The sequence below is a fragment of the Amphiura filiformis genome, chromosome 8 (genome assembly GCF_039555335.1).
Source record: "Amphiura filiformis chromosome 8, Afil_fr2py, whole genome shotgun sequence".
NCBI lineage: Eukaryota > Metazoa > Echinodermata > Ophiuroidea > Amphilepidida > Amphiuridae > Amphiura > Amphiura filiformis.
The window spans coordinates 44,286,374-44,299,094 of NC_092635.1; the positions used below are offsets into that span (position 1 = coordinate 44,286,374).

The window sequence follows — 12,721 nt, forward strand, 5'->3', positions numbered from 1 at the left end:
GAAAGCGTCGCGTGTTCACTAGAAAAGCATGACAGCTCGCATGTTTAAAAACAAATGACGCAGTATATACGCACGCATGTTTAGCGAGAAACGCGATGGGCACAGCAACTACGCATGCAATGAAGTGCGTAATTATTTCTTTTCATACACGCACGCACGCAATTTGCAAGCCACGCATGTATCGAGCACTATCTTCAGCTGTTTTGATTAACTATATATTATATATTTTTATAAATAGTTGCTGTAGTCGCACAAATATCACCTAGCTTACTTGTCTTAGGTACTATGCTCAGTGACGTACCATGGCCGCTTCTCCCCTGGGGGCTGTAGAAAAGGTTATTTTTACCGCCCCTTCATCAACAGTAATGTTGGAATAGGTTGACCCATTTTTTTCCGATGGTTTGAAAAAGTGAAGACCCTTCTTCTTCTGCCGCCCCTTCTTTTTTGCCGTCCCTTGCTTTTACTCCGGTCCTCAAAATATGCGCATGATGCTAAAGTTGTTACAGTAAGGTTATTATTTATAACAGCAGCATATATCTTACCTGCATTGTGACTGAGTATGTGCTGATGAGATTCCGCCTGAATTCAGTCATAGCCTGTCGGAAGACATTGTCCACTGTGCTGTCACTACCACCTCCAGTTTTGGAGACTTCATTGATCTAAAACAATACATATAATCAAGTTAAATTGAAAACAAAAAATAAATAGACAATTTGTTGCTACTGATTCTTAATTTCTTAATTCACAAAGACTCAAAATTGCACATCCATACACCAAAATGGCACAGCAGCTAAAGGGAGTATCCCATCATGCATTGCAGTATATCTGCTTGCTCCTTAGCAAATGTATACAAAATATAAACAAGAGCCGCTTAGATATTGAGAGCTATGGATAGTTTCACAATACTTTAGAGATCATATTTTTTCAAACAAAAGTCTTAACTCACCTGATATAAGCGAGTAATTGAAAGTTGAAGTGAGGGATTTTGTGTACACTTTCTATGACATGTGCAGTTCTACTATGGTACTGCAGAGCATGATGGGATACACCTATCAGCTGTTGTGCCAAAATGGCTGAACTTGTGATAACCCATGTTTGCGGCACATCCCTGCATGTCATTCATATTGAGTACCCTTTGGGTTGCAGCTCACTGCTTGGGAAACCATTGTATAGCTATTCAAATCACATCACTGAATTTTCATCCAATAAAAAAACAAAATTCTGAAAAGTTACCTTTGACATTAAGAACTGGTCCATTTGCTGTAATTCCCATGTATCTGATATAAGCTTATTGGTAGGATAACTCCACTGCGACATCCCATGTATACTCATATTACTCCCACTATTCCTATTCACAGAGTTACTACGATTACCACGCTTGATCGGCGTTGGAATAATAATCTCTTCCTTAGCTGTTCGCATCTTAAGAGAAGACGCTCTCGTTGGTGGAGCAAACATTGGTTCGGTCGGCGGATTGGTCTCGGAAATTTTTCTCCTGCCGCCAAAATGTTTCTTGAGTTTAAATTTAGCTTTCTTGAAAGCACTCTTGCCGGGTACATTGGGTGATGATTCAATCTTGTCTTGGTTGTTGATTTCTTGGTCGGAGAAGAACGGCGAGTGTGGTGACGGTGTTTTGCTGATTGTTTCGTCGTCCGTGCTGCTCTGATATGGAAGAGATGGAAGCTTTCTTGGTGACTGTAAGAAAATGAATGATGAACAAAGTACAAATCATGAGTGCCATGATCATTATTTTTATACACAGAATATTCCCACGCATTTATATCAAATTATAACAATACCAATATTAGCATATTCCTTCATATTGGACAAAATTCTGAAAAACGGTTTCTCAGTGTATTTTGACAGCTAATTTTTGTTTATTTTTACATCTTAGTGTGTCTGCATCCTGTCTAAATCTATTTTCACAACATTTTCTACTGCAGCAAGTTATATTTTGGTATATGCCAAAATTTCTATGACTCCAGCAATCGATGTTGATATTTCCATCAAAATATCCTTTTCATGAATTATTATATGAAAGTTGTATATATTTGAAATTGCATAAAAGTGTACAACAGCTAAAATATTTTTGATCTCATTTTTTTTTTCATGTTGTGAGGTAACCTCCATCTAGCTGCAGAGTCCACTTGTACAAAATTGTCAAATTAGCCCTTCCGTTTGCAATAATAAATCCTGGGTACATCCCAATCACCAATTACAAAACCTAAATGCCACGATTTTAATTGGTATCATTCTTTATCGCATGTTAAAACACCTCAATTTACTACCACATTTCACATGAGAGAGACATCAGTGTGTGACATGCCAATGCACCTAGTATTAAATCGCATGCTTTGAACTGGTGTGTTTACGCACGTGATCAGAGGCGGTACATCTGTACCTGTGCGAAGCAACTCCAACCAAGTACTGATGTCACTCTCTTGCAGAAGCCAAATGGACTAGATTGAATAACGACTGCTACCACAAGCGATTAATCTCGGGGTTAAGTTTAAGGGTTACGATGGATTAGAGTTTAAGGTTAGGTTTAAGGTTAGATAATGAAATTAGGGTTAGGATTATGGTTGGGGGTAGCAACCACAAATTTAAAATTCTTCCTTACCTTATTAATTTTACGTTTATTGTACAATTTTGGCGACCCCCTCGGTGACCCCGTAGGGGATGGAGTATTAGGGGTAGACCCCCTAGGTGATGGAGTATAAGTTGATTTGATCATCTTAAACTTGTCCTCTTCTCTCCTATTGGCTACCTCCAATGCTGCCTCTTCTGCGCTTGTATCTACTGCTTCTAACGTAATGGATTTGTTCAGGTGGTCTTCGGCAGACTCGTCAAACGCCCTGGTAGGTGACGAGGCTCTTGTGTGTAGACTTTCTTGGTATTGTTGAGCTAGTAGCTTCACTCTGGTAACGAGGTAAGAAAACGATATGCAAAATTAAGAAATAAATCGGGTCTCTGCAGATGAAACGTGAAACAGATTCGACCTCTTTTGTTAATAGAGCTAACTGAGCTACTACTATTTGCATTGGTGCCAAGATATTAATAAACCTGACTTGTTATTCAAGAACAAATTTGCAACCAATGGGGTTTTCCCAGAAAAGTCATAACACGAATATGCATGATTATAGGGAGAGGGAAGACAAAGACGAAAATGGACCATACAGCGCAGACAGCCTTGAGAGGAAGCTAAACTTACAAAACTTTCCAGCAGAAGGCCAAAAAACATCAGAGTACACCACTAAATGCAGACTATTCAAGTCAAAACTTGTTGAAATGTGTTTACAACTCATTATGCATAGCATTCAGGAAACTGAAATTCGAATCCTGTTATTGCATGGGGATACATTTGTTCCTTGCTCCAGATTTTCTATTTTTTATACAAATTTGCTGTATACATGTAAAATCAGCCGTTTTTTGGCCAAAAGTGGACCGAGTTTGACAGAAATTGTTGTATGCATGTATAATCAGCTGTCTCGGGCAAAAAGTAGATTCATTTTGACTGAAAAAAACACGAGCAAAACAAGGGGAAAAATTGCAACAACAAAAAAGTTATTTACAGATTTTGATGACATTTGACATTTTGATGTCATTTGCAAAAAAAACAACAAAAAAAACACGCCTGACCCTACTTCAAAGATCTGTCCGCCCGTAGAATACATTTTTTGTCAACTGATTACAAATATATGACATTTCATTATTACTAAACTGAGTTGAAAAAGGACATGAGTTGAATAACTGTGTTTTCATTTATAGCACAAAATCATTTGTTTACGTAAAGTGCAAGTACTTTCACTGTGCCAAGGATAACAGAAATATCTGTACTTAACCGGCATCATTTTTGTCTCAATTTACACAAACAATAAGCTAAAAATATACAACTAGCAGGGGTGTGATTCAAAGCTTGTTAAATATCCTGAAAATAGTAAAATAGTAAAAAAACAGCGTGAAATTGGGCAAAAATACCCTAAAACGTGCTGAAAATCAATAAAATTGCGTAAATTTTGACCACAAAAAATCTAGAAAATCTGGAAAAATCCAGGCAAATCACACCCTGAACCAGTGATGCCAACGCCACCTTAGGCGCTAATTGGGCTACTTGGCGATCACTTGCCGCTACTCAAAAAAGCATGCCGCTACTTGTCTAAAATTGGGCTACTTTTGCCAATCTCAGGCATGGCACTAATTTGATGTATTTTCCTTTCAATTTAGCCGATTTATAAAGGTTTTGAGTCTTTGAAGCTCAAATTGAAATTACAATGGGTTTTGTGACCATTTATTGATCGGTCAGTAACTTCCCAGTAAGTACGGAAGTTTCAAAGTCAAGTGCTTTTCCGCCCAATTGGGTGTTTTGCGTTCTAAATTGGGTAAATCCGCCCAAATATCCGGTATTGGGCGCTTTTTGGAAGCTTAAAAAATTGGGCTACTTGAGAATCCTTTACCGCGACCTGGCGAGTCAATGCGCCGCGCCTTGACACTGAAAAGTTTTGGCAACACTGCCCTGAACTAGGGCAACACACATGGTTCAAACAGATACTTGATCTTTCCATAAAATTTTTTATTTCACACATCTTGATGGCAAACCACATCACTGTTATTACCAGCAGAGAAATGCTTCACTGAATGTGCTAGTCCCACAACCATCTGTTTATAAACAGTGTTATTGTTGGTACTTTATAGACAATCTACCTTGAGGATCCTCGTAGTCTGTCCAAGGTATTGGTTTTAGAAACAAGATTTTCCATGGGAGCAGGTTCCACTGTTTCACTGGTAGGAGTGATAGTGGTTGTTGAGGTGTCTGAAGGCCCTGGGACGTCATCTAGTAGTAGTTCATCTGATCCAAGTGATCCATCTAGGATTCCACTGCTCCTGTTAACAAAACAAAGATGATAAAGGTTTAATACAGCCATGAAAAAGTAGACACTTCTTCACCATTTTGATTTTTTGTTGCTTTTAGTACATTTCCACGAAAGAGCCTAAACTAAACTTGACATTAAAATATTCTTTTACTTTATTATATGATCTGTAAGGTGGCAAATTTTGCTGGGTTCTTATTTTCAGATTTTTCATTTCATTTCAGAACTGTGATTTAAAAACCCTGATAAAATCATGAAAAACTAATACCGGTAAAATCTCCCATTACATGTATATACAGCCTTTCAGATTTCACGAAATACACATTTCAATTTCTTGAGCCACTTGAAAATACAGAATTAAGGTATACTGTAGAACATGGGATTTTTGCAGTATTGATTTATCGCAATTTTAACTTTTCGGAGCAGATTTGCAGTTTCTTATATTCGTGATCAAGTCTTTTAAATTGGCGGTTCTGAAATTAACCATTCAAATAAATATGCTGATGTCAAGGGTGAAATGTGTTACCTAGAAAGTGTGATCCTGTTTGTTTTTTGGTACATTGCCGATACTACACCCTACCATGCATTCATGACAGCTGAATTAGTCATTATTAGAGTTCTGAGTAACTCTAAATAAATGGTCATCACCCCTAGCCATAATCTCTTAATCCATACCTTAATAATAACCCTAAAACCACACTAGGGTACTCAAATTTGGTTTGGGAAGGATGTGACCCATCACTATACAAAAGTCAAAATTGTTGGCCAAATTTAACACAAATTGGTAGAATTTTTTCAATATTTCCCAAAAATTTGGACAAATTTAGAAAATTTTAGCTACAAGGAATTTTGGCAGTAAGTAGACAAAATGTGGCTATTTTCTGCAAAATTTGAAAAAATAAAATGACCCATCCGTATACAAAATTGGCCCAGAAAAAGGGGTCACTGGTATACCATAAGGCTGAAAATGTGATCAATATTTGTAGCACATCCCTGTATGGTTATTTGTAGTGAGTTACCATGGGTCTAAGGGCAGTTACAGACTTTTTAGTAGATGAAGTCTGATATTGGATGTAACATATCTTCGTTATTAATCTATTCCCATTCTATTCCACAAAATTTTACACATTGACATGAATGACATTTTGAACACATTCAGTAATACCTATTAACTTCATATCAACCATCCAACTTTCCGACTTCATTTCTATCAGATTAAAAAAAAAAAGTTTTCGTGTCATTACTTACTCTTCCGACTCCATGGTGGTCGTCCTCCTCCTCTCAAAATCATCATCTAATTCATCCGTTGTCAATATGCCCTCATCACTCATGGAGGAATGGGCCTCCTCTAAACCAGACAGGTGAGAATCTCTACTCTCACGCTTCTCCCATATACTCGGTACCTCTTCTTTGGTTGCAGCAATTATTCTTTTATCTTCCTCTAATCTTAGTTCAATTTCAGCTTGACGTTGTCTTTGTTCTTCTTCTAACAATCGTTGTTGTTCTTCTTCTTCTAACAATCGTTGTTGTTCTTCTAACAACTCTTGCTCCTCCCGTTGTCGTGCTTGTTCTAAAAGGCGTTGTTGTTCTTCAAGGCGTTCTTGGTGGAGTTGTTCGGCTAGTCGTTCTTGTTCTTGTTCGAGTAAACGTTCGTGTTCTTCTAGCTCGGCCTGTTTTGCAGCGAGTAGTCTTTCTTGTTCTTCTCGCTGTTTTTCTCGCTCATCAAGTAGTGTTTCGAGTCTGCAATAAAAACCAGTTAAATCATTGTAAACACAGGAGCAGATACATGATTAATTTATGATAAAAATTGGTTAAAAATAGTTAAGTGTTCGAGAAATTTGAGTCAAGCTAATACTTGTTTCCTTCCTTTGGCTTTTGGAGTTGAAATCAATACATCCCCCATGGAAGATATGGCCTTAATATCCAACACAGGGGGTGTAGATTTCAAATGGAGTTACCCATTCAGGTAACCCCATTTGAAATTCATTCCCTGTGTGAGAGATTAACGGCATGTCTTCCATAGGGTGTGTATGGATTTTAACTGGAGTAGGCCATTTTGCACATTTACTCCCAATACATATTCCCCCTTAAACCCTTATTCCATCCTCCACCGGCCCTCACTAAACACACACCCACACACATACACACCCACCCCTACAAACAAATACAAGCCCATACCTTACACTTACAACCAAGACACCAACAAAAGACCACCCAAGCAGCTAACACAACAAGATGTGGCATAATAAAAAGGTAATCATTTGAACCCCAACATGACTTACAGTCGTCTAGCTTTGTTGCCTCTGACGTAGGACTGAAACCACAAGACACCACGGGTGAGTTTGGCCATCTGTTTCCGTACAACATATCCACGCCAGTAACTCTGGATGTAGATTGCTGCAAATTGTCTCATCTCCTGTTCCTTGAGTTGTAAGTACTTCTTCCTACATATGTACCCTCGTAAATGTGCCTGGGGAGGATGAGGTTGTATGAGAATACTGTTCATTGTTTGAAAGGTTACTGACTGGGGTTCTGATTTCATAAAGACAACTTTGCGATAAATTAACATTGAATTGAGGTTCCATCATTAAAGGCATATTCAGTGATCCAGTGAAAGTGTACAGAATTAAAATAGTGTATAAATTACCTGAAAGTGAAGAATTAGTCTTTAAATTGTCAACAGGTATTTTTGACATGAAAAATTTTGCAAAAAGTGAGGAAAACAGCAGTATTATTAAAGCTGTATGAAGCCCCATTCAAATGCATATAGCTAATTTCTCTACTTAAGCCTAACACCCCAGTTGCTTTTTGGTGTACGGAAGGAAACAAGGAAGAAAGAAAGAAGCGAAAACTTTTTTTTTTGGTGTGGTTTTGACCCCGACCTCTCGGTGTTAGAACACGTGCATGGGCCTACCATGCATCAAAATATATGACAGAGAACCAAGAATATAACATTTTATTGTGGCAGCAAAAAAAAACCCAGAAAAACTTTGCAATGGAAAATATCATGACCGAGTTTTATGAAGTAAAACTTCCCATATGGCGATGTCAATCAGTGTTTTTTCTGTTTGTTTTTTTTAATTTTCAGAATTGCTTGATTATTTTTCTTACCTGTAGTGTGATAGTTGATACCCGTATCTGATTGTATCTTCGCCTTTGTAGCGTTCCCCTCATCCATCTTTGTAGATTACATATCCTCTCCAATATGTAGTTGTGTAAAGCTTCTTGAAGTTTCACTCTCTCACATTCTCTTAGGAAAACCTGAAAAGGAACGAAAAGTTGAAATGTTAAATCTACTGTAATCTTTTGCAAAGTCCCTTGTGTATCAAGCGTGTACATAGGACCTTGTGCAAAATAATATGCGCTGGACGTTCGCAGTACGCTTAATTTGTGGAAGGAAATCTACAAATCATTTTATGAGAAGGTAAAAGTAGAGGTAAAGTTTAGATGATAGGAGATTAAATCTCTGCTTTGTAGGATTCATTATTGAAACTCTTGTAGTTTTTCTTGTGCAACATGAATCTCCCAAAATTGTTGTTTCCCTGATTTTTCCATCAGATATATTAAAGTAATATATCTATATTATAAGTGTCAATTCAAACCATAACTCCTATGGCTAGTTACTTCACAGAATGCTCAGAACATAAAAAGTTGATTATCATTTTGAGGAGAGTGTGAATTAAACACATTAGCAAATTAAACTTTTAAAGAAGAAACTTATTGGGCTAGTCCATTTAAAGTCCACACCCCCCCCCCCTGTAGAAATATCTTCAAAAGTGGGAGTATTGATTTCAAATGGAATTAGCACCAGGGGTCGATTTAGCCACTGCCCCGCTGGCCCTGGCCAGTTAGTTTTCTCTTTGGGCCAGGAGATTTTCTGTGTGGATGGCCCAGTTGGGATTTTGGCATAATATGAATTTATGACATGTTAGAATATCTGGGCCAGTGAATTTGCCCTTGAGCCAGCTGGAAACCTTCCCAGCTGGCTCTTGGGCCAGCTAATTATTGCTCCTTATGACTACCCCTGTAGCACATTAACCAACTCTATTTTGAAACTCACCCTCCCTCTGTAGAAGATTCAGGTTGAATCTTTCTCACAAAGTATGTATGAAATTCAAATGGAACTGCCTCATGTGTTCATTTCATTTGAAATCTATAACCCCCCGTGAAACATGTTTCCAAAATCTTCCACAAGGGCAGTGTGGATTTTAAATGGAATAGCCCATTCTAAGTGCTCTATCTACATTGCTTACCTTATTTAATCCTATTTGGTAGTGCTTTGGATCTAGTTCCATGTCTATTAGGAATGTCTTAATGTCTCGTAATGTGGATTTCAAACCTTTGGGAAGTAGCACCTTGTAGCGATAACAGAATTCCTGCACACACACACACAAAAAACCAGATGAACAATAATTATTATAATGATTTTGATTTAAACTTTTGATCCAAACACAAGGAATTAATTCCTACCTCGGAATTTTCAGATGGTACTCCATCTTTCATCAGCGAGTGAGTGACTGTATCAGGTCGTGATCTTTTTGACCTTTGACCTGATAACAGACTCCTTAAAAACACGGTTTCAGGAACATAGGAGGCCCAGCAGTACAGCATCAGAGGTCTCAAACCACATCCATATCGAGTCTCCTGGACATTTTGTGGACTTGGATAAAGTTCACATACTCGATAGGGACAGCAGGTGGTTCCAACGTGGAGTCAAGGAAGCAGTTCACATCAAAGCCAACCAACCATCTCTCAACAAAGACGGGGCGGTTCAAACTCTCAGGAGTCTCACGAGTCTGTTATCAGGTCAAAGGTCAAAAAGATCACGACCTGATACAGTCACTCACTCGCTGATGAAAGATGGAGTACCATCTGAAAATTCCGAGGTAGGAATTAATTCCTTGTGTTTGGATCAAAAGTTTAAATCAAAATCATGATTTATACCAACACAGATGAACTTTCATGAATAATTATTATAATTATGATAAATGAGCAAAAACTACGACATTATGTAATAGTACATTGACAAGAAAAAATTCTTTTATTGAACAATCAAAATCATGTGCTGCAATTATTCACCATCATTAAATTCAGGTGTAAAACAAATTGTTTGTTTAGCGTAACACGATTGACCCAATAAAAACACAGACCCAAACCGTTTCCTTACTTTTCCTAAAAAATTTATTTACCCTCAACCCAATTGTATTTTTTCCAACATAACAAAAATTTGTTTACTTCAGTATTATTTTGAAAATCAAGTAATAATATATGACTATTATGTGTATTTTTTCACAATTTTTTATATTTGTCACATTTTAATGGGGGGGGGGGCATTCCCTAGAGTGTATTTATTTGGCATATCCTGCATTAGAACAGAGCCAAAACATTGATTCCTTTAGAAACAACATGGTAAAAAAAAAGAAGCCAACCCTAATTTTATTCAGCCTGTTACCCTAACCAGCAATATTTTATATATGACCACATTTTGCCCTCCATGAGTGACACACAAACATGGCTATATCCAGACTCTCTAAATACAATGTAAGTTACTTGAAGTTACAATAATATGTGACCAAATACATCACAAATGCAGCTGCAATGTTGGCAGAGCTAGTTTCGAAATATGGTCCATTGAACAGCAGTGAACCAAAGGATGGATCCAAATGCAAAAGTGTGTCACACTATCAAAGGGTAAATTTAAAAACAGCAAAATGTTACACAACATCCCCATGGGGATAAAAACAAAGTTAAAACCCTTTTTTAGGTGTATTTATTTGTTGTTTATTGGATGTTGTGTGTTTAACAAAAAAAATAAAATAAAAGATACCTCAACCCATTTATTGATTTTTTTTTACTCCCTTGCAAAAGGGACATGTATGTAACACATTATTGTACAGCTCATCTTGAGCAGAATTTGCTTACCCAATATCTCAAGAAGTGAAAATGCTGACATTACAGGCCATTTGTAGTGGATGGTAATACTGGGTCATTCCAGCATAAATCCAAACACCTCCTATGGAAGACATGACCTTAATCTTCCAAACAGGGTGTGTAGATATCAAACGAGGCCACCCATTCAGGTAACCCCATTCAAAATGTCCACTCCCTGTGTAGAAGATCATGGTCATGTCTTCCATAGGGGGCATATAGATTTCAACTGAAATAGCCCAATTATATACAGCATCACATTTACTCAAGGTTGACTTACCTCAAACGTTAGCCTAACATTGTACCCAGACTGTCGTATCCTAACCGTTTCCAACATCCCCGTATACCGCAGTTGTCTCATGACGAGCTCCTCGTCGAGCTTACAAGCTTCCTTGTTATTGTTTGATTTGATACACCTTACAAAGAACGGATTGGCTTGGTTCAATGATTCCATAAGCTTATTCAGGGAAAGCTGTATGAACAAAAACAATTTTGGAAAGCATAACACTATACATCCACACACCCCTATATACATCCACACCTCCATATTGTTACATGACTCCTGCACATTATGGAAGAAACCATGTGCCCACTATTCAGGCTACACACAAATGAAACAAGGAAAGTTTGGTTGTTAGGAGGTCATTGACCCATAACATTATGATATATGGCATTGTGCCTCTCCATAGTACTTTAATGACATCAATTTTTCTCATTTTAAAATTGATTAATATGTTCTGCATGTAATATGTAACAATGGTGCTTATCAATATGTTTGAAGAGGTCTGGTGATTATAATATGTCACTGACATAACACTTGAAACTAAACTTGAAGCTTGCACATATCAAAAGTTCACATCAATACAGTGATTGATTTTGTTCAGTAGTGAATATTGCTATGATAATAAGACTAGCCAGGCAATGCCATTCAATAAAATTTGATTGGCACCATAAATCTCTCTGTCTATCATATTCACTTTAAGTCTCAGTGCCTAATTTTTCTGGGCAGTAGTTAATAATCAATCAATAATAGGAAAGAAAAAAGCAAGGTACACCAACTTGATGTGGGGAAACAAGTAAAATGCAGACTAGACAGTATGCAGGGGGACAAAAAACAGCAAATGTAGGCAGAAGAAGTAGGCAAAGTTCGATAGCCAAATTTTACCAGTTCCAAGGCCCACAGAAGTAAGTGCTGAACCTGCAAAAACAACAAGGATCAATGGTAATACAAAACTGCACTAGAACAAGTGATGAAAATCACTGTGCATATAAACAGACACGCTTAACCAAACATCCAGAGTAGGCACAAAACAGGCAAAGTTCGATTGCCAAAAATGGCCAATTCCAGAGCCCACACAAGTGTCAGGAAAACAGTACACTGGAAGTGATGAAAATCACTGTGTACATAGCAGTCAAACACAGAACAGACAAAAAACAACCGACGTTTCGAGCAGATAAACTGCTCTTCTTCAGGGACAGACAACAAAATATAAAGCAAACAACAAAAACTACATGCTGTAGTTTAAAAACAAATTCAAGTCAAAAATTGAAGGCAAGTTCAAATTGAAATAAGTAGCAAAAAAGACAGCAAACTCAGAGCAAAATAAGTTGTGTCTTCTCTCATTGAGAGCAAATTCACTACAAAGTTAGACTGGGAAACACTATATGTAAATAAGCACCACCACAGGACAATAGGGTATTGTCCTAATTGACAGGAAGTGAATGTCAAGTGGGGTCGCAATCAATAGAGGTTGTAGAGAATGAATAGATAGGATAAGTGGACTAATGTCACTCAAACTGCAATATTATGAGAAAAGTAATGCATATTAAATAAAGAACAAATAATGTTTATAGACCTACACAATACATGTATAGTGAAAAATAAGCCAAAAATTGCTGGATAAAACACAAGTCAATGAAGGTCT

General features: G+C 37.4%; 1 protein-coding gene across 1 annotated transcript in view; it reads right to left on the reverse strand.

Annotated features, from left to right (window-relative positions):
* LOC140159570 (unconventional myosin-IXb-like) overlaps positions 1-12,721 on the reverse strand; it is a 152,133-nt gene that overhangs the window by 22,190 nt on the left and 117,222 nt on the right. Inside the window, exons 18-26 of the mRNA XM_072183061.1 lie at positions 11,077-11,268; positions 9,122-9,244; positions 7,980-8,129; positions 7,151-7,338; positions 6,117-6,608; positions 4,702-4,881; positions 2,621-2,918; positions 1,234-1,695; positions 543-659 (exon numbers count right to left, since the gene is read on the reverse strand). Coding sequence (XP_072039162.1) covers positions 543-659; positions 1,234-1,695; positions 2,621-2,918; positions 4,702-4,881; positions 6,117-6,608; positions 7,151-7,338; positions 7,980-8,129; positions 9,122-9,244; positions 11,077-11,268 — 2,202 coding nt within the window. The remainder of the gene's footprint in view (positions 1-542; positions 660-1,233; positions 1,696-2,620; positions 2,919-4,701; positions 4,882-6,116; positions 6,609-7,150; positions 7,339-7,979; positions 8,130-9,121; positions 9,245-11,076; positions 11,269-12,721) is intronic.